Here is a 26,345-nt window from a genome sequence, read left to right as displayed (position 1 = left end):
TGCAGAAATGTTAGGCTCCATAAATTCAAAATGAATCTTAATGCACGAAAGCAAACCATATAATACAGCGAACAATTAGAGGGGATCGTTCCCCAGAGACAAATGTCAATTCTAGCAAGCTTGTCCGAAAATAAACCACAAACTGATTTGTATAGTCTAGAGGTGTAGTGAATTTGATGGATAAGAACCAAACACAAATACTAGCATAAGGTCAAGCAAGCTAGAGATCAAAAAGAATACACGTACAAAAGCATACATATTAGTTAAAGGAAATTGGTTTTTTGTTTTCTCTTAGAGTTGATCAGGACACTGAACATCTCTGTTAATTTACACGTACACCGAGATCCCATTTCATTTACACTTCACACATTTAACCTAGCAACCACTACACATGTTGATTGTTGAGATCAGAATATGAATCTTGAAACATATCCTGCAGCGTAGAGGAACAAGGAATCATCGGGCTTGCATTTTGCATGTTAAATATGGGAAATTCGGTTTGTTGTGATTGATAATTTCAGCCATATGGGCGGTCTAAATTTGATGGATACCTTCATACCTATCTGATTAACTGAGAAAACTGAATCATCATAAATGTTATTAAACAGATAATAATTTATTCTTAGGTCTAACAATTGTCTGTAATCCTAAAATTAGCCTCACATTAACAGCAAAAACGCAGCCAACACGAGTGCAATGAGATATACACTTCAGTGTTTCACTTAGGGATAGAACAATCTTTCTTAAGATGCTTGTGAAATAGGTATTCAAAAAACAAAAAATTCCCTTTCTAGCATTTCAAGTTGAACGCCAAATTAAATGGCAGCATCTTTCCATTCCGACGACAAAACTAGCTCAACCTAATCCCAAGCCTATGCAACAAGAAACTACGTCTTGGCAAAACAAAATGACGTTTCAACAACACTGAGAGAATCAATGAAAACAAACTGCAGAATTATCCTACTGACATATGCCTGCAAACATTTATTTCCAGAATTATTCTCACGACTTGTAATACTGAATAAATTCACATTAACATTTACCGACTTTAATAGTTAAGGAAAACCACTGATACGCATCACCATCACTAAATATTAGAACTTCGTGTTATTTAAAATCATAATTTATTCCACCTGTGTCTGTGTTCTGTACAGACTCCAAACTGAAAAGGCCGAGTCAATTTTGGCCTCCCAGTCCCTAGAATACAGCACAAAGTTCAGTAGGTTCCACATAGTTTAAGGTTGTCAAAAGCTCCATACAATTACAAATAAATTACAAGGTTCAATATAAGACCACAAACAACCAGAAGTGCACAGTTTCGTTTGAAGCCAATGCTTTCCCTTCTGACAGTTGTGCTAAGTGCATTAGCCTGTCAAGTCTCTTATGTACATGGGTATTCATTCATCAAGCATGGGCTTGATGTGAGCAATTTCGAAGTCCTTGTCCCATCCACAAGCTAAGCTTAGGATGTAAATTGCTCGAGACTCATTAACCTTAGAGATTGAACTGTATGTTCATCTGACTGTCGTATTTCGAAGTCCTTGTCCCATCCACAAGCTAAGCTTAGGATGTAAATTGCTCAAGACTCATAAACCTTAGAGATTGAACTGTATGTTCATCTGACTGTCGTATCCTGACAAGCCTCCCTTGTATGTCTTGGAATGCAGGATTGCTAAATGCTTCTGAGATACTCTCTCTCAATAACGGGTCCTCTGAAAAGTTGATTAGAGCTTCAGCTGCATTGTCTTTGAGCTCTTCTGACTCATCATGCAACAATGACAGAAGTATTGGTATAGCACCAGCTTCAGCCAATGCAACTCGATCACCTTGATCATAACTTAATTGTGCAACTGCACCAGACACTTTCTCTTTAACATCATCATTCTCATCCTCCAAAAGTTTCAGAAGTAAAGGGAGTGCTCCTGAAGTTTTAACAACAGAAATAGAGTGCTTATAACTAGAGAGGTCCCATATAACATCTGCTGCTGCTGCTTTTGCTTCAGGATTGGGACCTTGAAGAATCCTGATCAAGTGTTCAGCAATGGCAATGGCATTCTCCTCTGCAACAGCTAAAATAGAGAAAACATCTTCAGCGATTTCTTTCCCCTGAGGATCATTTCCTTCAAGCATTTCTGCAAACAGAGGAATGGCTCCTGCCTGAGCAACAGGCCTAAGATAATCCACATGGGCTGATATTATCCCAAGAGTATTCCCCGAAATAAGTTTAGCAGTTATATCACCTTCTCTTAGCAGTTCAATAAGTGCTGGAATCGCACCTGCATTCACAAGCATCCTTCTGGTTCTTCTGGTGAAACCTAGCAGCCCAATTGCTTGGGCTGCCCTGGCCCTAGATGCAATCCTGCCCAACCTGACCGATTGAATTAACATTGGAATTCCATGCATACCAACAATTGCTCGTCGAACTTCCTTCAAACTTGTCATTGCACTCAATATCTCTGCAGCATATTTCTTTATATCATCAGATGAAGAAGCCATGAGATGCATTATTGTTTCTACTCCTCCACTTCTGACTAGAATGACTTGATTACTTTGTGTACATATGACAAGTTCTCTCAAAGCCTTTACCACCACTCTCTGCATTCTACCTTCAGATTCCTGCAAAAGTTTAAGAAGGTCAGGAAGAGCTCCAGAGTCTCCAATTTTCGAGCTCAATTTTTCCCCTGTGTGTGCAAGCCTTCCCAAGCAAAAACTGGCTGTTTCTTGAACGGACAATGGTTGACTATGCGAAGGATGATTCAGGAGGGCAACAACATGAGGTACTGTTTGTTCTAGAATGTCCTCTGGTACAGAATTAGCAATTCTTCCAAGTTTAATTGTTGCTCTAATTTGTACCAGTTCTCTATCGCAATTCAATAATCTCACTGAACTTTGAACTACCTGATCCCATGATAGTTGCTGAGCATCATTTCTGACATTTGAGAAAGGCATCGTAATCTCTAAGCCTGTCTCACAATCAGTTTCAGATGATAGATCCTGGTCAGTACTACTTTCAAGATCCATTTTCTATAGTGATTTGATGTTGTTGACCAAGAGATTTACGGCTATGAAACTGGTAATCTGCAACCACATAATTACCAAACAAGTTTTCAATTTAAAATTATTAAATAGCAATTTTAAATTTCTTTAATCACTGATGCTAAAATGTTTAAAAGCTTTGCATAACAGAAAAAAAAATGATGCAAATGAAGCAACTCTCTACAAATCATTAGGCTGAACTTGCCAAGCCTTAATTTTATATTTCAAATTTGCAGATTTCTTTTGTTAACAGTTCAATGGATATTTTGCACCTACAAGGACTGAAACTCTGAAATCTCTTTCCCATTAGCCCTGACCATCCAAGGGTTCCCTGGCAAAGCACCCTTCCATCTGAAAGGAGACAAAGAGTGAACCAAGGTTGCACGAAGAAGCAGAAAACGGCATTTTGGAAAGTCGCACACATGCATTAGGAGGGTGAGCTTCTTAAGAAAATCAATAATCAGCAGGAAGCACAACCAAAAATGATTACAACTATGAAGGCGTTTGGAAATGGCATCAGAAATCCTGAAAACAATATTGAAATTCCAAAACAAATCCTAGAAAGCACATAAGATCCAGTGACAGAAGCCTTCAGAAAGTCTTAAAATTGGCTGAAATCCACCAGAAAGCGTCCATAAAAGGAAATGTTAAAGAGGATGTTCATAGGTTCAGAACAGTCAATCTTATTCTGCTGGGATCCAGGTTCCAAAATTTTAGCTAATATGCATCGGTTTACAAAACCATCATAACTTACAAACTCTGAGGACTTCCTCCGTACTCAATTGGCTAGTTGTAACTTTTGACTACAGACTAGCTATAAGTATGTTTTGGAAGTACGATGACTTAAAACTTCTCACTAATGCTGGGATTGAAGACTACTCCTACTAACTCAAATAGGAACAAAATTGTATAAACATAGATAGACTGAAAATTTTGCATCACATCAAAAGCACCCCAAACCTAAACTGAAACCTTATGACACCAAACATGTTAAAAAATGCAAAATTCAGATATCAGACGCTTTTTAAAAGTTTCCAGAAGTTTGTACAAGTTTCCAATATCCATGGAATAGTTTTTGTGACTCTGCAGAGTGAATCATATTCAGCTAAGTCACCAATTCGGATGCGAATTCCGAAGCGGATATGGGATGAGGGATTTTTTTTTTTGGTGGGGGGGATGCAGATGTGTGCGTGCATGTGTGTCTCTGTGTGTGTGCATGCACAAAGAAATGAGATAAGTAATTTCAGTCTTGTATTCTTACTTTCAAGATCAAAAGATGATCTACATTGTTTCTTCCAAGTATTTTGTTTAGATGCAAAACCCCTAAAAAGTTATTTGTACAAGGTACATAATCTACACTCTGTTTACTTGTTTCAAATTTTAGGCATAGATTAATTTTAAAAAAATCCTGCCCTATAATTTGAATAGAGAATTTCCTCTCACTATTTGTCACAAAAATGGCAACTTAAAATGCTCTCAAACTTGAAAAGGTTTGCAAAAACCATTTCCATATGAGCTCAACTAGACAGCAGCCCAAAAGAAACCCTTGCAAAGAAACCTATTGCAATTCAAAAGGAGCTCTGGAATCAGTTTTGTAAGCCATTTTTAAGCACTCAGCATATAGTATTATTTGGTTGAGGTTTTCACCCACAAAGAGTTTCTCTGAGGCATCAGTGTCTCGTTGCTGTTCAAATATATCATATCGCTCTTATCTTTCATTACAATTGTTTAATTATTTCACTCATTTACTCATGATTTAAGCCTAATAGAACCACACCACATGTTAAAAAAATATTAAAAAATGCATATCCTTCTTTTCTGGGCGAGGAAGCATGTAGATGTTCCCGGGTGCCCTGTGGGTACCACCCTGATGCCACTCACAGGCACCCATATGCGTCCGGATGCCTGAAACAGGTGCCTATGAGTGCCATCCGGATGGTACCCACAGGGCACCTGTCTGCCTCCAGCAACTGTCCTTATTCACTTCCGCATCCAGCCTCCAGGAGGCCGGAATAGGTAACTTTGATATTCAGCTATGCCCAATTCTCAAAAGTTTTAGCTAACGCATATTGGACTACAAGCTATCAAAAGGTTCAAACCCCAGACAACTCGAGCCGACTACCTGGATGGTTATTTGTGACTATGTAGAAATGCATTTCTAGGGTTTCCATGAACTGAACAGTCTGCCATGTCTGCCATGACTAAAATTGGGTTCCTCATATTTTCCTAAATACTGAGAGTTAAAAAGACATAATCAATTCTGAGCATTTACACAAATAAAAAAAACAACTAATACCAATTCTTGCCACATCCGAAAAGTTATGTTGAGTGAGTTAAGGTCAATATTGATAATAAATTGAACTACGGAGAATGGTATGCTCAAAGTGGGAAACGCTGGACCTTTGAAATGCACGCTTCATAATATACAGTATATGTTAAGATTTTGCGAATAGGGTACCAAGCTAGAGAGGTGTGGCTACAAGGGAAATCATCTGAGTAATTTTTTTTTTAATTGGTTACGGTGAGGAATAGTTCCGGTCAATTGATGGAAGTCCAGCGAAATACTTGTAAATCATAATTACCAGGTGGGCATCCCCACTGTGATGATTAATACTAGGTGATCATTTGTTTATATTGCCGGTTTCAGTCCCGGTTCTTCTGGCGTGTGAGCATAAAATGATGCAAAATGTGCCAAGTGAATCACCCAAATTCATGATAGAGGGGTTATTGTGAATTGTGACTCACTAAAGCTTTCGAAAAAGGGTTTTTTCAATTCATCCAATCCTTAACGCCCAGTTCAAAACAACGTGAATCTCTGGTCTTTGACGCCCTGAAAGAAAAAGGATCCTGCCCAATTCAACATAACTTGACCACCTAATGTTTGGTGCCCTCACTAAAAATAAATGTATTGGAATTTCCCAGAAGAATGTCAAATTTTTAAATATATGTCTATCCCTGAGACGTTATAAACCTCCTGAATTCGTTTCCATCCGTATGATGCAAAATGTGCCAAGTGAATTACCCAAATTCATGATAGAGGGGTTATTGTGAATTGTGACTCACTAAAGCTTTCGAAAAAGGGTTTTTTCAATTCACCCAATCCTTAACGCCTAGTTCAAAACAACGTGAATCTCTGGTCTTTGACGCCCTGAAAGAAAAAGGATCCTGCCCAATTCAACATAGCTTGACCACCTAATGTTTGGTGCCCTCACTAAAAATAAATGTATTGGAATTTCCCAGAAGAATATCAAATTTTTTAATATATGTCTATCCCTGAGACGTTATAAACCTCCTGAATTCGTTTCCATCCGTATGATGCAAAATGTGCCAAGTGAATTACCCAAATTCATGATAGAGGGGTTATTGTGAATTGTGACTCACTAAAGCTTTCGAAAAAGGGTTTTTTCAATTCACCCAATCCTCAACGCCCAGTTCAACACAACGTGAATCTCTGGTCTTTGACGCCCTGAAAGAAAAAGGATCCTGCCCAATTCAACATAGCTTGACCACCTAATGTTTGGTGCCTACACTAAAAATAAATGTATTGGAATTTCCCAGAAGAATATCAAATTTTTAAATATATGTCTATCCCTGAGACATTATAAACCTCCTGAATTCGTTTCCATCCGTATGTTTGCAATTATGAAGAAATGTTTCAAGTGATGAAAAATAAAGCTCTATGTCGAACAGTAAAGACAAATTATAAAAGCAAACTTTACCCAAGTCCAGAAACCCTAAAAATGAGAAATCTGAAATACCTCTCCTGGATCTAATGAGACTTCTCTTTGGCAACGAGATGATGAACTTTTTTGTGCTTTTATTCATCCTGCGTTGCCACTGGGGGCGTCTTTTGAGCACGAAAACGGCACCATATATATCTGCTCCTTCGCCGACTTCGTACTTGTCGTTCTATCCATCTTATAGGAAGAAGCACCGACCTTCTTAACCAGTTTTTTTCATTATGAATTGTAGTTTCCAAGCAATTTAAACAAGAAACATGAATTATATTTTAGTAAATGAAATAAAATGTCAAACTAAGGAGGCGATTCTCTAATTATTATAAAATTTGTAAGGGAGAATTTCCTCATATTCAAATTTTCAATTATATTGATAAAATAGGCTTGGGCTATGGGTTTGCTCCCTATTGATCTCTGGTTTGACTCTATCCTTGATTTAATAAGTAAAGATTGTTGTATAGGTATCCAAGAAACAAATCTAGATTAGGTTTCGAGGGTACTCTTATGCCTCGCATACCTGTCCCCACATTTTTCTTGGGTACCATTTTATTTTTATCTCTCTTTCCTCGTTGAGACAAGTTTTCCTTATTGTTTTGCCTTCTTTGGGTTTTGGGACCTTGATGTCCCTTTGTTGGATTGTTGGCATAACTAATCTAGTTGGTTGATGATATAGTAAGGATTAGAACATGGTTGATAACATGATAATTGTTTGTCATTGATATCAAAATATTTGGCATGATGTTTTTGACTTGTTACATTATCTTTAAGAAGGAAAATATTGTTGTTGCAATGATATGTTAAGTGATGTAAAGGATATGTCGATAGGAATCTTATCGAGTAACAGTTGAGACAAACAAAGGTGGGAAGATGCATGATTTGATTGCTTATCAATATATGCTAAGGAGTTAGTTGATTCTACCGATGGATGTTATTCATGAAGATGTTGGTCAGAATATAAGTAAAGGAGAAGGTAATTCGGTCAGTTGAAAGATAGTAAAGAATAAGACACTTGTTAGTAAATTGTTATCTTATTGGTGAATTGGAATGGAATTTTATTGGTACAAAGAATGTTTTATCAGAGATAGTGAAGACTTGTAGGTGAGCGAGGAATAGTTGATAAAGTTTTGAGATGTAACTAGAAACTTAGAAGGTAGACAACTCATGCATAATTTATGAGGTGATGACACAAGGATTGAGATAAAATGTTTAAGAAAGATTCTTGACGAAGTTTCTGCAAGAGTAAAACGACTTATGGAAGAAGAAATTATAAGGATGACATGGACAAACTTATTTTGATCGGTGGATCCAGGTTTAGGGTTTGTAATTGAGGAGTTTCTACTTAAGGAAGAAGAAGGAAGAAGTTTGTAATTGCGTCGCAAAATCATATCATGACAGAGGAGAAAGAGAAGAAGATTGTGGCAAAGTTTATTGTGACTGGATATAGGTGAAACAGTGAAGATAATCGATGAAGTTTATTACGATCACAAAGGAGGATATAGAGGATTATATTTGTATTTTATTGTATTAAGGAGCTTTTTTGGATCTAACTTAGCAAGTTTAGTGCGAACTACAGCTCATTTATTAGTTCTTACTCTCTAACAATTATGATAGTAAAATCTCTTAATCGGGTGACCCTAATTGGTCTTTTGCAAATCCTTTAACTTGGTGGCATTCTCAAAAGAGTTTCTAAAATCCTCTAACTAGGTTACTCCCAATATGGTATAAGACGTTAACAAGTCTTCAAGGAAATACCTTAAATGTGTAGCATTTAACAGTGTTTTTCTAACCCTTAACTGAATAGGCTCCTAATTGGCTATATTCTAGAAGAGCACAAATATTTGTGGGCATTGATCTCACATCATGGTTTTCACCCTAATCAGGTTTCCACAAGATAAATATGAGTGTTGTTATTGTGTGGATGTCTTTTATGTGTTGTGTGGATGTTTAAAGTTTTCATAACTGATTGATGTTATGGGTTAAATACGTTTTAATTAGTAAAATTATTTGAAGAAGTTTTGGGATTGTGAATTTTACTAAGGTTGGTGATTATTGATTTACCCCCCAGTAACCTTTCATATGCCTACAATTGGTATCAAAGCATTGGTTCCTTGATTTTCAAAAGGCTTAACAATTAAGGGCAAAGATCTCAAGATTTATAGGAAGGGCACACCTAATTTTAATAAGGATGTTGATGACTTTGATAAATGGGCAAGGAGAATAAAGATGCACCTATTATGACTCTTAGACAATGCAATGGACTATCTTACCAATGAATACACAACACCTACTTGTAATCCCACCGACGCATAAAGAAGAGACAAGTTAATTCATAACTCGGTGATGATAGAACTTGCAAGTTCCTTGAACTATTTAGAATTTTGACATCAAAGATCTACCTTTAGCTAGATAGATGTGGGATAAGCTAGTAACAATACATAGAGGAGATGAACATGTCTTGTAGGTAAAAGTTAGTTTGAAAGGAATGTATGATGATATGAAAATGCATGAACATGAACCATTACATGGTATGGAACAAGGATAAAGGAGATTGTTTCAACCATCAAAGGAATAGGAGGAAAACTCAAAGAAAGTGAAATTATAAGTAACGAACACTTCCACAATGGTATGTGATTAGAATTTCATCATAAAAGAGTTAAGGACAATGATAAAAATAAGATTGCAATTTATTCACTTATCGGTTGACTTACAACATTTGAATTGAGTAATTTGGATAATAGCCAACCCATTACTAAAGTTGCACTTCAAGCCTCAACAAATGTTGGATCATCAAGGAAAGGAAAAATTGTTGTTTATGATCTTAATGACTATAAAGGTTTAGTTTTCAAAGAAAAGGAGTTGGATAAATTTGAAGATTTAATAGCCAAGAGATTTTCTAAAGGAAAAGGAAGATTTAGAAGGAAAATCCCTATCGCATGTTGGAATTGCAAAGATTGATCACTTTGCACACAGATGTCCTAACAAACTAGTACTAGAGCATCATGGGTCAATGGGCAATCTTGCATCAACTGAAAAAATATATTGCTTTGTTTTTTGTAATAATTTGTTGTTAGAGGAGTAGTTGTTTCTTCTCATGGTTTCAAGTTTTGCGCGATTTGAATCTTAATGTGTACTCATTGTTGATCCTAACCCTAAGTGTGTGAAATCCAATATTTTTTGTCCTTGGAGTTTTGTGCCTCTTTCTTCACTTGCTTTTCACTTATTGTTTCATCCAATGTATCATGAAATTTCTCTGTTTCCTATGATGATGCGGCATGATGTGTGGTTGAGGGACACCTCTTGGATCATGAGTGGACCTATCCTTAAGGGTGCAGATTATCTTTTGCTCATTTTGTTTGTCATTTTTTTCTCCCATAAGACATGACCTATTTTGCAAATAATTACCTGATAGGTCGACTTGTGGTCTTGTTGGTTAAAGAAGGACTTGGATCAGATGCAACAAAGTAAGTTGGTAGATAGAGAAGTAGAAGAAATTCTCAAGATTGTGATCTTTGAGCTCTAGTGTTGTAATTCATTGTGTTGGTTGCAACTAAGAAGGCCTTACATCCTAACATATATATTATCAAGCAATTTGTCTAATAATCAATATCATCTTATGGAAAAGTTGGTTCTTCACTACTTGATATGTGTTTGCTTTCATGTGTACTATTGGTGAGGTGTTAGGAGACTAGAATTGGTTCATTCCCCCTACTTGTCTTGTGTCAGGTGGTATCAAAGAAAGGTTTTCTTTCCTTGTGAGTTTGGGGATCATGGATAACCTTAATTAGATTGGTTATAGGATTATAGTATGAATTTGGGCCTATAACTTGTAGAAGGTTATGATCTTGCAGTAACTATTGTTAAGATGGTTTGAGGTAGAGGAAATGTAAAAAATGTTATTATGGATATGTTGAGGTAGATTGCAGCAAGACTTAAAGCTATCGGGATAACCCAAAGAAGAGGTGTACATCCAGAAGATGTTAGCGATGATGAAGTGGTACCTAATCCTAATCCTAAACCTAAAGTGGAACAATATGAGGAGAGGCTTCTAAGAGTTTTGTTTAGGAAAAAATCCAAACTTGTTGTTGAAGTTTCTTGTTATGATGAAAGGCTTGAGACTAATGATGTGTTGGATTGGATCTCTCAAATGGATAAGTACTTTGAGTATGAAAGTACCCCTGAGAATAGAAAGGTAAAGATAGAACTCACCAAGTTGAAGGGTCATGCTTCACTTTGGTGGGATCATTTGTAGATTGAAAGGCATAAAAGAGGAAAAGAAAATATCAAGACATGGGAAAAGATGATTGACAAGATAAAGAAGAAATTCCTTCCTACTGATTACCAGGTTAATTTTTTGAGGAGAATGCAAAATTTGAGATAAAAGGATATGATTGTGAAAGAATATACTAAAGAATTTTACAAATTAGAAATCAGATTTGGGCACATGGATGATGAGGTAAGAAAGTGGCTAGAACCTAAATGGTTTGATGATATCAATTTAGGATGAGATTAGCTTTGTTAAGATAGATAGTGTGGAAGAAGCATATCAGTATGCCCTGAAAGCTGAGGAGTTATTGACAAAGAAACACGATCTAAGACAAATAGGAAGATGTATCATATTTCAAAGAAGCTAAGGTAGAGCCTATGGAGAAAGTAGCATATCTGAAAATGCAATGTAAGGCAAGGGTAAAATACAATAAAAAGAGGAACTTGCTGGAAAGAGAGATAATTATACTAGAGGTAGCAATACTAGTTACTCTAGGAATAATAATGGTGGTAAAAGAGAAGATATATCTTGGTTTAAGGGTACTTGTTTCAAGTGTGGAGAAGGACATAGAGCCTTTGAATGTACTAATTCTTGCAAGAAGATTGGAGGTAGCAACATAAATACTTTAGCATGTGAAGAAGTTTTTGAATCAACTAATGAGCTTGAGAATGGTGAGAACTTGATGTTAAGAAGAACCATGTGGAATGAGGAAAGTAATGAAGAAATGTTCTGAGGAAAATTTTATTCAAGACTAGATGTAAGATTGTAGGAAAATGTTGCAGAGTGATCATTGACAATGGTAGTTTAGATAATTTGGCATTAGTAAATGGTTAACAAAATGAAGTTAGAGAGATTGAGACATCCTAAGCCTTATCATGTTCTTGGATCTAGAATGAGCATTAGTTACTAGTAAGCAAACAATGCCTTGTTAAATTCAAGATTGGGAATTATTATGATGAAGCTTTGTGTGATAGTATGCTATGGATTGTTGTCATATTCTGTTGGGTGGACCTTGGTAGTATGATAGACAAGATGTGCATGGTGGTAGGTTGAATCAATATACTATTAGGTTTGATGGAAAGAAACAAGTATTGTTGCCTTTGGTAGATAAATTTGATGAGAATCATTGCACCACACTAAGAGTTTGTTTGGTTGAAGGAAATCAATTTGTTAAGGATGTGAACCTGAACATAATGTTTACCTTGGTTCCTAGGAAGACTGAGAGACAAGATGAACTTGAGCATGCACATGAGATTGAATCTTTTTTGACTAAATTTTGAGATATCATTTCTGATAATGTACTTGATGGTTTGCCTCTTATAAGAAGTACTATTCATTGTATGGATTTGATGCTCGAAGCTAGTTTTCCTAATAAAGCACCATAAAGAATTGAATAGTAAGTGCAAGAATTTCTTGATAAAGTTTTGGTCAGAGAAATTTTGAGTCCTTATGTTGTACCTATTGCATTGACACCTAAAAAGAATGGAGAATGGAGAATGTGCACCTATTCTAGAGCTACAAACAAAATGATAGTAAAATATATATTATATTACCTAGGATAGATGAAATAATGAATTGTTTCAGTGGAGAAAGATTTTTCACCAAGATTGATTTGAAAAGTGGGTATAAACATATCAGACTCAAAGAAGGAGATGAATGGAAAAAATACTTTCAAGACCAATGAAGATTTGTATGAGTGGTTGGTTAGGCCTTTTGGTTTAACTAATGCACCTAGTACTTTCGTGAGGCTGATGAATGAGGTTTTAAAGGAATTCTTGGGAAATTTTTTGATTGTATATCTTGATACATCCTGATATTCAATAAGACTAAGGAAGAACATCTTGAGAATATTCAACAAGTGTTTAGAGGTTGAAAGAAGAGAAGTTGTTGATTCATTTGAAGAAATGTCCATTCATGAAGCAAAAGATTATGTACCTTGGTTTTGTGATTTATACTGATGGTTTGAGGATGGATCCTGGAAAGGTAATAGTTATCCTTGATTGGTGTATACCTGAGAATGTTGGGGAAGTTAGATCATTTCATGGATTAACAAGTTTCTATATGAAGTTCATTAGAAATTTCAATTCAATATGTCATGCTATGACAAAAACTATGAGAGGAGATAAAAAGGATTTCAAATAGATGCATGGGGCACATATGAGTTTTGAAACATTGAAAAAAATGTTGGCAAAATCACCTACACTTGATTTTTCTTGATTTTACTAAGGTTTTTCATGTTGATTATGATGCTAGTGGAAGTTTCATCAGAGCTATTTTGAGTCAAGAAGGAAGACTTGTAGCTTTCTAAAGAGAGAAGTTGAATGATGCTAAGAAAAGGTATTCATTTTATGATCAAGAATTCTATGCTATTGTTTAAGCTTTGAATAAATGGAGACACTAATTGATGCCTACAAATTTTGTGTTGTACATTGACCATAAAGCTTGACAATATTTGGAAAATCAAAATAAGTTGAATCAAAGACACGTGAAGTGGGAAAAGTATTTGTAAAACTTTTCTTTTGTGTTGAAACATAAATGTGGACAGTCAAATAAAGTAGTTGATGCTTTGAGAAGAAGAAGGAATTTGATGATAGAAATGCGAGTTGAGGTACTTGGTTTTGATGATTTGAAACATTTGTATAAAATTGATCCTAATTTTGTAGAACCTTGGAAGGCTTGTAAGAATAAAAAGATAAGTGTGCATGATAAGTTAGCTGATTATTTCATTTAGGAAGAAATGTTGTTTAAGGGAATTCAATTGTGCATACCTAGAGGATATATGAGGGATAACATCATGAAGGAGAAACATAGTGGTGGACTTGTTGGACATTTTGGAATTGACAAAACATTGAAGATGATTTCTAACATATATTACTGGCCTCAAATATATAAGGATGTTTAGAAGATGGTTAAGCATTGTAGAACTTGTCAAACATCAAAAGGAACTAGTCATAATTCCCTTGAAGATATTAGAATGAACTTTGTGCTTGCCTTACCTAGAACTCAAAGAGGTAATGATTCTATTCTAGTAGTGGTTAATAGATTTTCTTAGAAGACTCATTTTATACCTTGTAAGAAGACATCTTATGTAGTATATGTGGTAGAATTATTCTTTAAGGAAATAGTAATATTACATGGGTTGCCAAAGTCTATTATTTTAGATAGGGATACTAAGTTTACTAGTTACTTCTGTAGGAAACTCTGGGAGAAGTTGGATATGATCTTAATTTTAGTTCTACATTTTATCTACAGTGTCATGTCCCCTATTCAAATAATTTTAAAAAAAAAAACTTTGTTAAGGCAGGCAGGCTCCAAAAAGGTGAAATTTCGGAAAAAAGGGGCTAATCTTTGGAAACCAATGGACTAATAAATAAAAATTATTATTAAATTATATTTTATTAACCCCTCTTGGACGTGAGTTAGGGTTATGCCCTCTTTAAAAGGGGTTTGGAGGCATTTTGGGCTCATTCTACATCTTGATTCTTGCTAATTTTCTTGTTGTTCTTCAGAGGCTGCCAAACCTGTGGAGAAGGAGACCCAAGAATGGGAGTTTTCAGGTTTCTAGGAAGGCTAAGGATGGGAGTTTGAAGCCATTCCATGTGCATGCTCATACAGAGTTTGCCTTTGTGCTGAATAGTGCCGATTTGGGTGTTTTCGGGGTTGTTTTTGGTTTGAGTTTGGGTTTTCAGTTGAATGTTTCATATCAGTTTGGTTTGCTACTGTATTTCAGACTTTATGATGTTAAAATAGGGCTGAATATATGTATTGGGTCGTGATTAAACTTCTGAGATAGTTTATGAGTGTTTTGTGGTGTTTTCGAGCATTTTTTGTGTTAATTTCGGGAGCCCGATTGAGCATAGTTTTGCCCTACATTTGTGAGATGTTGTGTAAAGGCTATAAAAATTTAGAAATGTCATTTTGTAGGCTGTTATGCTACTGAAATTTCTGTAAAAATGTCCATTTTCAGATTTATTAATAATTTGTGAAGTTGTGAAGTTTTTGGCACTAATTTGGGCATACCCGATTTGGGTTTTATTGGGAAATTGGCAGATCTTTGTAATATTGGTTGTTTGATTTTAAAGTTCTGATTTGAGGCTGGAAATATCATAAAAAATCAGTAAAGGGACATTTCAGTGGTATCAAAGCCGTGATCTTGCCAGCCTGAGGGTTTGTAGAAGTTGCATGTCAGTTTTAACAACTACCCAGATCTTGCATGTCAAGTTTTGATAACTACCCAGATCTTGCATGTCATATTTTATGATTGCATGCAACTAAGTGAAAGAGAAAAAAGATATTTGCAGCGAGAAAAGAAAAAAGAAATTTTGATCAAACCCCCAGTTGAAAGCAAAAGTACAAAATCCAAGGAAGAAAAAAGTATGGCTGATCCAGATGAGATGTCAAAGAAATTCTTCCAAGACATCCAAAATACTCAGAAGCAAACAGTGGATGGTTTGGTGGAAACTAGAGAGGCTTTGCGAATATTGACAGAAAAATTACAAGGAATTGCATCTATTAATGAGAAAGGGAGCACTTTAGAGGAGCCAAGAAATGGGAGATCCACACTATCTAAATCAACCAAATCTATTTTCTTGCTTGCAGATGATCCACCAGTACCAAATCCAGCCATTAATCTAGTGGAAGAGGTTACAGGTAATTTGATTACATTAAGAGCTACTTACAATGGCTTAGATGATGACTTTCGTAGTTCAGTTCCTTTCAGAGAATATGTGGATATGATGAACGCTTTGATGCCTAAGAAAGAGAACAGGAGGGAGCATGACACAAGTGGAAGAGAGCTCAAAAATAAAATAAGCAAGTTTACAGCACCTACTTTTGATGGAACAAATAAAATTTCAGCTAGAGCATGGCTACAAAAATTACAAACTTCTTCACACTTAACCCCATGAAAGAGAGTGATGCTATTCAATTTGCAAGTCTACACTTGGAAGATGCAGCCTATGATTGGTGGTATCATGGAATGACTACTCAAGGTCACGATCAGGTAACTACATTTGAAGATTTCAGTCAAAGGGTGATAGATAGATTTGACCTCAAGGATGATGAAGAGTACTTTAAAGAATTGTCAAAGTTGAAGCAAACCAAATTAGTTAATGAGTATATAGAAGAATTTCAAAAAGTGGCTGTTATGGTACCTGATATGAGTGAAAAGAGGATTGTTTATCTTTTTCTTGATGGTTTAGAAGATTCTGTTAAGGGTTTGGTTAAGGCTTTCTCACCCTCAACCTTACAGGAAGCTATCAAAAGAAGCTTGCAACTTGAAACTTGAAACTTGCGTGCCTATGAAATCAATCACTAATCAAAAACCCCCAAATCTTTGGCAACAGAAGGGAAATTTTCAGAAAAAGACTTTCCCAACACTACCACCAAAAAATGTGACAAATGTGGCAAAAAAGAAGGTAGATGAAGAGACTAGGAGTGAATTACGAAGGAAAAGCTTTGTTTTACTTGTAGAGAACCATGGGTTCCAGGACACAGATGTTTGGGGAAAGGTCAAGTGCACTATATTGAAGTTGCTTCAGAATCTGATTCAGATGAGCATGAGGAATTTCATGATACTAAGGAGGAGGTAGAAGAAGAGAAAGTAAAAGAAATCAGCAAGGATGGCACTTTAGCAGCATTATCAGGAGTCCCAAGATACCATCCCTTCTGAATTCGAGGGGTACTAGCAGGGAAAAGGTTGACTGTTCTTCTTGATAGTGGGGCTACTCACAATTTTATTGATGAGGGATTTGTCATGAAAAGAGGGCTTAAAGCAGAAGATTTTGAGGGATTCAATGTTACTGTAGCTGATGGATTCACTATGCCTTGCACACGGGTGGTGAAACAACTCAAGATGACCTTAGGAGATTATGAGTTATGTGATGACTTCTATGTGGTTGGTATTGGGGAGACAGATCTTGTATTGGGTGTTCAATGGTTGCACTCTATCGGAGGCTATTACATGAACCATCAAACTATGGAGTTTAAATTTCATTCTAATGGGAAAGAAGTCATATTGAGAGGGTTATCGAATGGAGCACCTAAGGCGGTCTCTGCAAAGAGGATGGAGAGGAATTTTCGAAGAGGACAAGTAACATGGGCAGCAGGAGTCATAATCCAACCAACAAGCTCTCCAAAGAATCAAGGTAATTTCCATTTTGAAATTCAAAATATTCTTGATAAGCATAGTATAGTTTTCAATGATTTGCCTCCAGGATTACCACCAGATAGAGGTTTTGAGCATGTTATAGAGTTAGAACAGGGTGCCAAACCAGTTATAACAATCCCATACTGCCATCTAAGAGGTTATAAGGAAGAAATTGAAAAAACCATTAAAGAACTCCTGGACATGGGATTCATAAGGCCTAGCTCTAGTCCATTTGCATCATCTGTGGTACTTGTCAAGAAAAAGGATGGTACAATGAGAATGTGTATAGACTACAGGGCTCTAAACAAGAAGACCATAAAAAATAGGTATCCCATACCACGCATAGATGAACTCATTGATGAGTTACATGGTGCTGTATACTTCTTAAAAATTGACTTAAGATCAAACTACCATCAAATCCGAATGAGGAGTGAAGATGTGGAAAAGACTGCTTTCAGATGTCACTATGGGCACTTTGAATTTCTTGTTATGCAATTTGGACTCACTAATGCACCTGCAACATTCCAATCTTGTATGAATAAGGTATTCAGTCAGCATCTTCGAAAATTTGTTTTGGTATTTTTTGATGATATCTTGATATACAGTAAAACATGGGAAGAGCATCTAAAGCACATAGACACTGTTTTGGGAATCTTGGAGCAGCAATCCTTCTATGCTAAGCTATCTAAATGTGAGTTTGGTTTGACAGAGATCCTATATTTGGGACATATTATAAGCTCTAAAGGAGTACAGGTTGATCAACAAAAAATCTAGGCAATTTTGGATTGGCCTCCACCCACTAATCTTACACAGTTGAGAGGTTTCTTCGGGTTGTGTAGCTACTATAGGAGATTTGCCAAGGGATTTTCTCAGCTTTCTGCCCCCTTGACTGATTTGACAAAGAAAGGAGCTTTTGTTTGGACAGAAGAGGCACAAAAAATATTTGATAAGCTTAAGGAGGTAATGAGTTCATGCCCTGTGCTTGCAATTCCAGATTTCTCTTTATCTTTTGTTGTTGAATGTGATGCTTCGGGAGAAGGTATAGGGGCTATCCTAACTCAAAGGGGACATCCAATAGCATTTGAGAGTCGAAAATTAAATCAATCAGAGAAAGGGTACTCCATCTATGATAAGGAAATGTTGGCAATCATGCATGCACTTCATAAGTTTAGACAATATTTGGTATGTGGGAGATTCATTGTAAAGATAGACCATAATAGCCTTAGGTTCTTCTTGAACCAAAGGGATTTGAATGATCGTCAACAAAAATGGGTAAGCAAATTGCAAGCTTATGATTTTGATATTGAATACATGAAAGGAAAGAATAATGTGGTTGTTGATGCTCTCTCAAGAAAGCCCACTTTGTGTTCCTTATCATCTATCTCTGCTGATTGGAAAGTCTCCATAATTTTAGAGTATGTTAAAGATTCATTTGCCACCAAGATTTTGGATAATTTAGTGGATGATAACAGGTACAAGGTTGTTGATGAATTGATTTATTACAAGAACAGAATCTTCTTAGTGCCAGGGTCAAAAACTAAGGAGAAGATATTGAGGGCCTTTCATGACACACCTTTGGCTGGTCACCAGGGATACTTCAAGACATACAGGAAAATTCGAGAGCGGTTTTCATGGAAGGGTATGAAGGAGGATGTCCTTAAACACATTAAGGAATGTATGGTATGCCAACAAAGCAAGAGTGAGCAAAATTTTCCTACAGGGTTGTTGCAGCCACTTCCTATTCCCGAACAAAAATGGGAAAGTATTTCCATGGATTTCATCACTGGGTTGCCCAAGGTTCAAGGTAAGGATTGCATATATGTGGTGGTAGATAGACTAACTAAGTATGCACATTTCTTTCCTATCACATCTAATTTCAAGGCATCACAAGTGGCCGAATTGTTCTTCAAGGAAATTTTTAGATTACATGGTTTGCCTAGAAACATTGTTAGTGACCAGGACAGTAGATTCCTCAGCTCTTTTTGGAAGGAGCTCTTTCATTTGGCAGGAACTGAACTCACTCCTAGTACTAGCTATCACCCTCAAACAGATGGACAAACAGAGATAGTTAATAAATGGATAGAAGGATATTTGAGGAACTATGTTTCAAATCAACAACATGCTTGGGTGAAATGGTTACACCTAGGGGAGTATTGTTACAATACATCTCATCACATGTCTATTGGTATGCCTCCTTTTCATGCTCTTTATGGTTATGATGCCCTTTTCTTTGTTGATCTAATACTTTCCGATAGCAGAGTACCCGCAGCAAGTGATTTCATCAAGCAAAGCCAAGACATAATAAGGTCCCTCAAGGATAATCTACAACATGCACAAAACCAACAAAAGATATATGCTGATAGGAAAAGGATTGAAAGATCTTTTGAGGTGGGAGATTTGGTATTTGTTAGGTTGCAGCCATATAAGCAAAGCACCTTGAAGAGAAGTGGGGCAGAGAAACTCAAGCCAAGGTTCTATGGGCCTTATAAAATCATCAAGAAGGTAGGAGAGGTAGCTTATGAATTGGAGCTCCCACCAAACAACAAAATACATAATATTTTTCATGTATCTTGCTTAAAGAAGGTTCTAGGCCAACAAACCATAGTATCTACAGAATTACCACCTCTTGATGATGAAGGGAAATTAGTTTTGATACCAGAAGAGATTTTGGATACAAGAGAGAAAAGGTTGAGAAATAGGAGCATCATAGAGCATTTGGTCAAATGGAAAGGATTACCACTAGAGGATGCAACTTGGGAAGGAGCACATATCCTTGAGAATTCCAACCTTCATTTCTTGAGGACAAGCAATATTTGGGAGGGGAGGACTTGTCATGTCCCCTATTCAAATAATTAAAAATAAATAAACTTTGTTAAGGCAGCCAGGCTCCAAAAAGGTGAAATTTCAGAAAAAGGGGCTAATCTTTGGAAACCAATGGACTAATAAATAAAAATTATTATTAAATTATATTTTATTAACCCCTCTTGGATGTGAGTTAGGGTTATGCCCTCTTTAAAAGGGGTTTGGAGGCATTTTGGGCTCATTCTACATCTTGATTCTTGCTAATTTTCTTGTTGTTCTTCAGAGGCTGCCAAACTTGTCGAGAAGGAGACCCAAGAATGGGAGTTTGTAGGTTTCCAGGAAGGCTAAGGATGGGAGTTTGAAGCCATTCCATGTGCATGCTCATACAGAGTTTTCCTTTGTGCTGAATAGTGCCGATTTGGGTGTTTTCGGGGTTGTTTTTGGTTTGAGTTTGGGTTTTCAATTGAGTGTTTCATATCAGTTTGGTTTGCTGCTGTATTTCAGACTTTATGATGTTAAAATAGGGCTGAATATATGTATTGGGTCGTGATTAAACTTCTGAGATAGTTTATGAGTGTTTTGTGGTGTTTTCGGGCATTTTTTGTGTTAATTTCGAGAGCCCGATTGAGCATAGTTTTGCCCTACATTTGTGAGATGTTGTGTAAAGGCTATACAAATCTAGAAATGTCATTTTGTAGGCTGTTATGCTGCTGAAATTTCTGTAAAAATATCCATTTTCAGATTTATTAATAATTTGTGAAGTTGTAAAGTTTTTGGCACTAATTTGGGCATACCTGATTTGGGTTTTATTGGGAAATTGGCAGATCTTTGTAATATTGGTTGTTTGATTTTAAAGTTCTGATTTGAGGCTAGAAATATCATAAAAAATCAGTAAAGGGACATTTCATACAGATAGATGGAAAAATTGAAGTTTTGAAAGGAGTCTAGGTAACTTATTGAGATGTTTGTTTAGAGACAAGCTTGCTAATTGGGACTTGGTTTTGGAACAAGCATAATTTCCATATAATTATGTAAACAAGGGTACTAAGAAGACAACTTTTGAGATTGTGAGTGTAATGCATCCTTAAGGAACTAGTAAGTTTATGGATTTGAGTATTGAAATGAAGAGGAGTGATAAAGCTAAGGAATTTGTGGATTTCATGATGAATCTGCATGAAGAAGTGAATAAGAATCTAGAGACTAGTAATCAAGAGCAAAAACATAGGGAAGATAATAGAAGAAGACACAAATATTTTTAGGTTGAGATGAGGTTATGGTTCACTTGAAGAAGAATATATTTCTAGCTAGTACATATATTAAGTTGAAGATGAAGAAGTTTGGTCCTTGTAAGAATTGAAATTTAATAATGATAATACTTCTGAAGTTGAATTACCAGAGGACATGGATATTTCAAAAATATTCAATATTGTATCCATCTTTGAGTATTTTGAATCAAATGGAGAATCAAAAGATAACCTAGATTATCCCAAGAGGAAAATTAAAAGTATTGAAAAGGTTTTGGACAATAGATTAAGTAAGAGCACCAGAGGAAAATACTACATGGAGTACCTTGTTCAGTGGAAGGGCAAACCCATTAATGATAGTTCATGGGTAATGTAGGTTGAGCTAGATCTTTATGATTTAAGTTAGAGCATTAGGGTTTCTTGATGTGGACATAAGCTCTTTACTTACCCTAGGTATCTAATGTAGGAGCATCTTGGGTCAATGGGAAATATTACATCAACCAAGAAATATATTTCTTTGTTTTCTATGCCCATTTTCTATTCAAGGAGTAGTTTATGTTGCTCATGGTTTTAACTTGTGTACAATTAGAATATTAATGTGGACCGATTTTTGATCCTTACCCTAAGTGCACAAATTATAATGCTCTTTGTGCTTGGAGTTTCGTGGCTCTTTCTCTACTCAATTTTCACTACTTGTTTCATCCAACATATCATGCAGTTTCTTTCTACATGGTTTCCTATGATGATGTGGCATCTTGTGCATTTTAGGGACACCTTTTTGATCATGAGTGAACCTATCCTTAAAGGTGAAAATTCTCTTTTTTTCATTTTGTTGGTTATTTGGTTACTCCTCTAAGGAAGGACCTTTTTTGTAATTAATTGCTTGACCTGCCGACTTGTGGTCTTCCTAGATATATAAGGACTTGGATTAGATGTAGGAAAGTAAGTAATGCAATTCATTATGTTTTTCACAACTAAGAAGGCCTTACAAATTGGTGTGTGTGTATATATATATATATATATATATATATATATATATATATATATATATATATATATATATATATATATATATATATATATATATATATATATATATATATATATATATATATATATATATATATAATCATGTGAGTTGTCTAATCAATAAATATTTTATTATGGAAATAGTTGGCTCTTTGCTACTTGATACATATTTTCTTCTGTGTGTACTCTTGGTGAGGTATTAGGAGATTGGAATTGGTTCCTTTCCCCCGCCTACCATGCATCACAAACCTAAATGGAGAATGATAGTGAAAGGAAGGATAAATACAAAAAATACAAATATTTTAGTGAAAAGGTGAAGAAATTATGTTGCATAGCTAAAGATGAAGATAATAAATACAATATTGATGGAAATGATAATGAAGAAGAAATAGTATTTTTTGTTGTCAAAGAAGATCCCTCTATTAACAACACTAAAACTAGAGAAGAGAAAGTTTTTCTTTCGAGCATAAATTGTATCAATGATTGGATCATCAATAGTGTTTACACACATCATATGACTAGAGATAAGGATCAATTCATAACCATGGAATAATGTGATAGAGGTTCAGTAAGATTTGGAAATAGTTCTCCCTGTGTAATTAGAGGTAAAGGTTTTATTGGTTTAACTGATGATATCACATGTGAAGATGTTTATTGGGATGATGGATTGAAGTACAACTTGTTTTGTGTATCTCAATTGAATAACAAAGGATTCAAATTTGAGTTTAGAAATGGAAAATGTAAGATATTTGGAAAGAATGGTGAACTAATTGCTATTGGTGAGTGGACAAGTGGTAACCCTTTTCAAGTTGAATACTACATTTGGTCATTGTTTAATTGCTATAGTAAAATAAATATGGTTATGGCATAAAAGACTTTGTTATGTGAACTTTGATAATCTAGTAAAAATTAACATGCAGAAAAGTGTTAGAGGAATATTGATATTGAATAAACCAGATAATGCACTATGTAAGGAATGCCAATTAGGGTAGATGACTAGTTCAAATTTCACAAGTAAGGTTCACTCTATATAATACATTTTAGACTTGTCCACATAGATTTATGTAGACCAATTGGAACAAAAAGCTATAATATTTATTGATGACTATTCAAGGATGATGTCAATAATGTTATTAAAGGTTAAATCAGATGCATTTCATATGTTCAAAATATACAAGAACTTTAAAATGTCTTAGATCAAGTAGAGGTAGAAAATTTACTCCAAATGAATTCAGTGAGTATTGTAATGAGCATGGAATCAAAACACAATTGAATGCACCAAGAATGACTCAACTAAATAGAATTGGAGAATGAAGAAACATATTTATTTTAGAATGCATCAAAACTTTGTTAAATTAGTAAGGAGTTTCTCATAATTTTTGGAGAGAAGTTGTTACACACAGAACCGAGTATAACTCAAGAAAAAGAACTAACAAGACACCATATGAAATTTGGTATGGATGTACACCTAATGTTAGTTTAAAATATCTGGAATTAAATGATATATAAAAAGGGATGAAAGAAATGGAAAATTTGATAGTAAATATGATGAAGGAATATTTCTAGGGAACTTTACCAAAAGAAAAGCTTACAAAAGTTTGAACAAAAAGACAAACAAGATAATAGAAAGTGCCAATGTAAGGATTGTCAAATTTTTAGAATATAATGATGAAGAAAGCATAAAGAAACTATAAGGATACATTGAATTGATATATTTTGAACCCAAGAAGATAGAAACATAAGAAGAGAACATAAGAACATGTATTGATCGGTTGATAATATAACAACAACTGATAACGATACAACAAGGAGAAACAAGTGAAAGAAATGAACAAATTCAAAATGTGGAACCTAATCCACCAAGAAACATAAGGATAAACCAAATCTTTGTTAGGTATAAATGGAGATAAGAGTGAAGGAGTATTTACTAGAAGTTAATTAAAAGATGAGGATACTACATGACTACTATTGGAGATGGAACTGAGAATGGTAAAGAATGCACTAAAGCATGATGACTAGATGCAAGCAAGGAAATATGAAATTGATCCAAATTGAGGAGAATAAAACATGGTCATTAGTACCTAGATTGAAAGATAAAAATGATATAGTTACTAAGTAGGTCTTTAGAAACAAGATAAATGATAATGGTGAAGTGATAAGGAATAAACCAAGATTGGTATGCAAAGGTTATGTGTGAGAAGAAGGTCTAGATTATGGATAAACTTTTCACTCATTGCTAGATTGGAAGGAGTCAAAATATTACTAGCTTATGCTTCTTATAAAGGATTTAAAGTTTATCAAAGGGATGTTAGATCAACATTTTTGAATGAAATACTAGAAGAGGAAGTGTACATTAAACAACCTAAAGGATTTGTTGCAAAAAAAAGGTAACGATTTAGTTTGCAAATTACACAAAGCACTATAAGGTTTGAAGAAAACATCAAGATCATGATATAAACAACTATACTCTTACTTGATCAAGATTGGATTTGAAAGAATAAATGATAACAATAATGAATATTTGAAAGCTAAAAGTGAAGATAACATTTTGATTGCTAAAATATTTGTTGATGATATAATCTTTGGAGGAAAATACTCAATGAGTCTACAAATATTTTCTTGAAGAAATAAGAAAAGGGTTTGAAACATCTATGATTGGAGAAATTAAATTCTTTATTGGTTTATAAGTACAATAAATGAAGAAAGGAATCTACATTACTAAGTCTAAGTATATTAAGGAGATACCAATTTTTTTTGGAATGGAAGGTTTGAGACTTATGTCTATACCTATGGTAGCTAGTTATAAATTATCTAAGGAAGAAGATTATAACAAAGTGAATGAAACATTATACATATCAATGATTGGGAAACTACAATATTTTTCACATATCATGCCAAATATTGCACATGTTGTTAGTATATTTGCCAAATTTTCATCTAATCCCAAGGATTTAGATATGATTGTTGTTAAAAGGATATTTAAATACTTAATAAGAACTGAAGATTATGGATTATGGTATGAGAAAAGTGGAGATTTTGATCTAAAGGTTTACACATACAAAGATTGGGCAGGAAGTTAGTCACCATAAAATAACAATCTCCCACTTGGGGACTAATCGAGCTCCACACTAGACAAAAATCTCCCACTTGGAGACTGATCATGTAGCTATGTTGCTACTCCATGAGGCTCCCTCTGGATCAAACCACCCTGGACTTTGTTGTTCTTTTATTTTGTTTAGTCTAGAAGACCAATTGTAACTAAAGAGGAGTTCAACATCTCTCTGGACCTTTGTAAACATATCTACTAGATTTTCATCTGTATGTATCTTTTCCAACTTTAACTGTCCATCATCCAAAATTGATCGAATGAAATGGTACCATAACTATATGTGTTTTGTCTTTGAATGCAAAGCAAAATTCATTGCAAGATGAATGGAAATCCGACTATTTATAAACAAATAGTTATCCCTATGTGGGTATCCCAATTCTTCTAGGAAGAACTGAATCTGTATCATCTCTTTGGTTGCCTTTATAGTAGCAACATACTCTACCTGTAGTGGATAAAGGGTTCACCTTCTATAACCTAGAAACCCATCTCACTATTACCCCAACAACAGTAAATACATTACTTGTAGTACTCCACCTAGTATCAATATCCCCTACCATAATTTGAGTTAACATAGCCCTGTAAGTTAGTAGTAGAGCCCCCAAAGTGTAAACACTTACTAGATGTTCCTCTCAATGACTATATTCCAATGCTCAATTTTTAGATGACTCATATACCTGCTAATGACTCCCACTACATGTGCAATATATGGCTTCGTACATACCATAGCATACATCAAGCTTCCTACAAATGAAGCATAAGGTACCTTGGACATCTTATCCTCCTCTTCTTGTTTCTTTGGACATATCTCATTAGTCAACTTCAAATGACCAGGTAAAAGTGTGCTGACAACTTTAGCATTCTCCATAGAGAAACATTGCAACATCTTCACAATATAATAATCTTGAGATAAAGTCAATTTTCTATTCTTCCTATCTCTACAATTTTTCATACCAAGAATTTGCTTTTCTACCCCCAA

General features: G+C 35.1%; 1 protein-coding gene across 1 annotated transcript; it reads right to left on the bottom strand.

Annotated features, from left to right (window-relative positions):
* Positions 1 to 1,107: 1,107 nt before the first annotated feature.
* On the bottom strand, positions 1,108 to 6,927 carry LOC149540425 (ARM repeat superfamily protein). The gene is made up of 2 exons (XM_089801524.1): positions 6,795 to 6,927; positions 1,108 to 3,078 (listed from the first exon to the last, which is right to left on the bottom strand). The coding sequence occupies exon 2, from the start codon at positions 3,019 to 3,021 to the stop codon at positions 1,564 to 1,566; it is 1,458 nt and encodes a 485-aa protein (XP_089657650.1). The 5' UTR covers positions 3,022 to 3,078; positions 6,795 to 6,927; the 3' UTR covers positions 1,108 to 1,563.
* Positions 6,928 to 26,345: the final 19,418 nt, after the last annotated feature.

The sequence above is a fragment of the Cupressus sempervirens genome, chromosome 9, assembly GCF_028749045.1.
Source record: "Cupressus sempervirens isolate cs-2001-9-10 chromosome 9, ASM2874904v1, whole genome shotgun sequence".
In the NCBI taxonomy this organism is placed as follows: Eukaryota; Viridiplantae; Streptophyta; class Pinopsida; order Cupressales; family Cupressaceae; genus Cupressus; species Cupressus sempervirens.
Note: the sequence above shows the minus strand (reverse complement) of the source record. Positions and strands in the feature narration are given on the sequence as shown.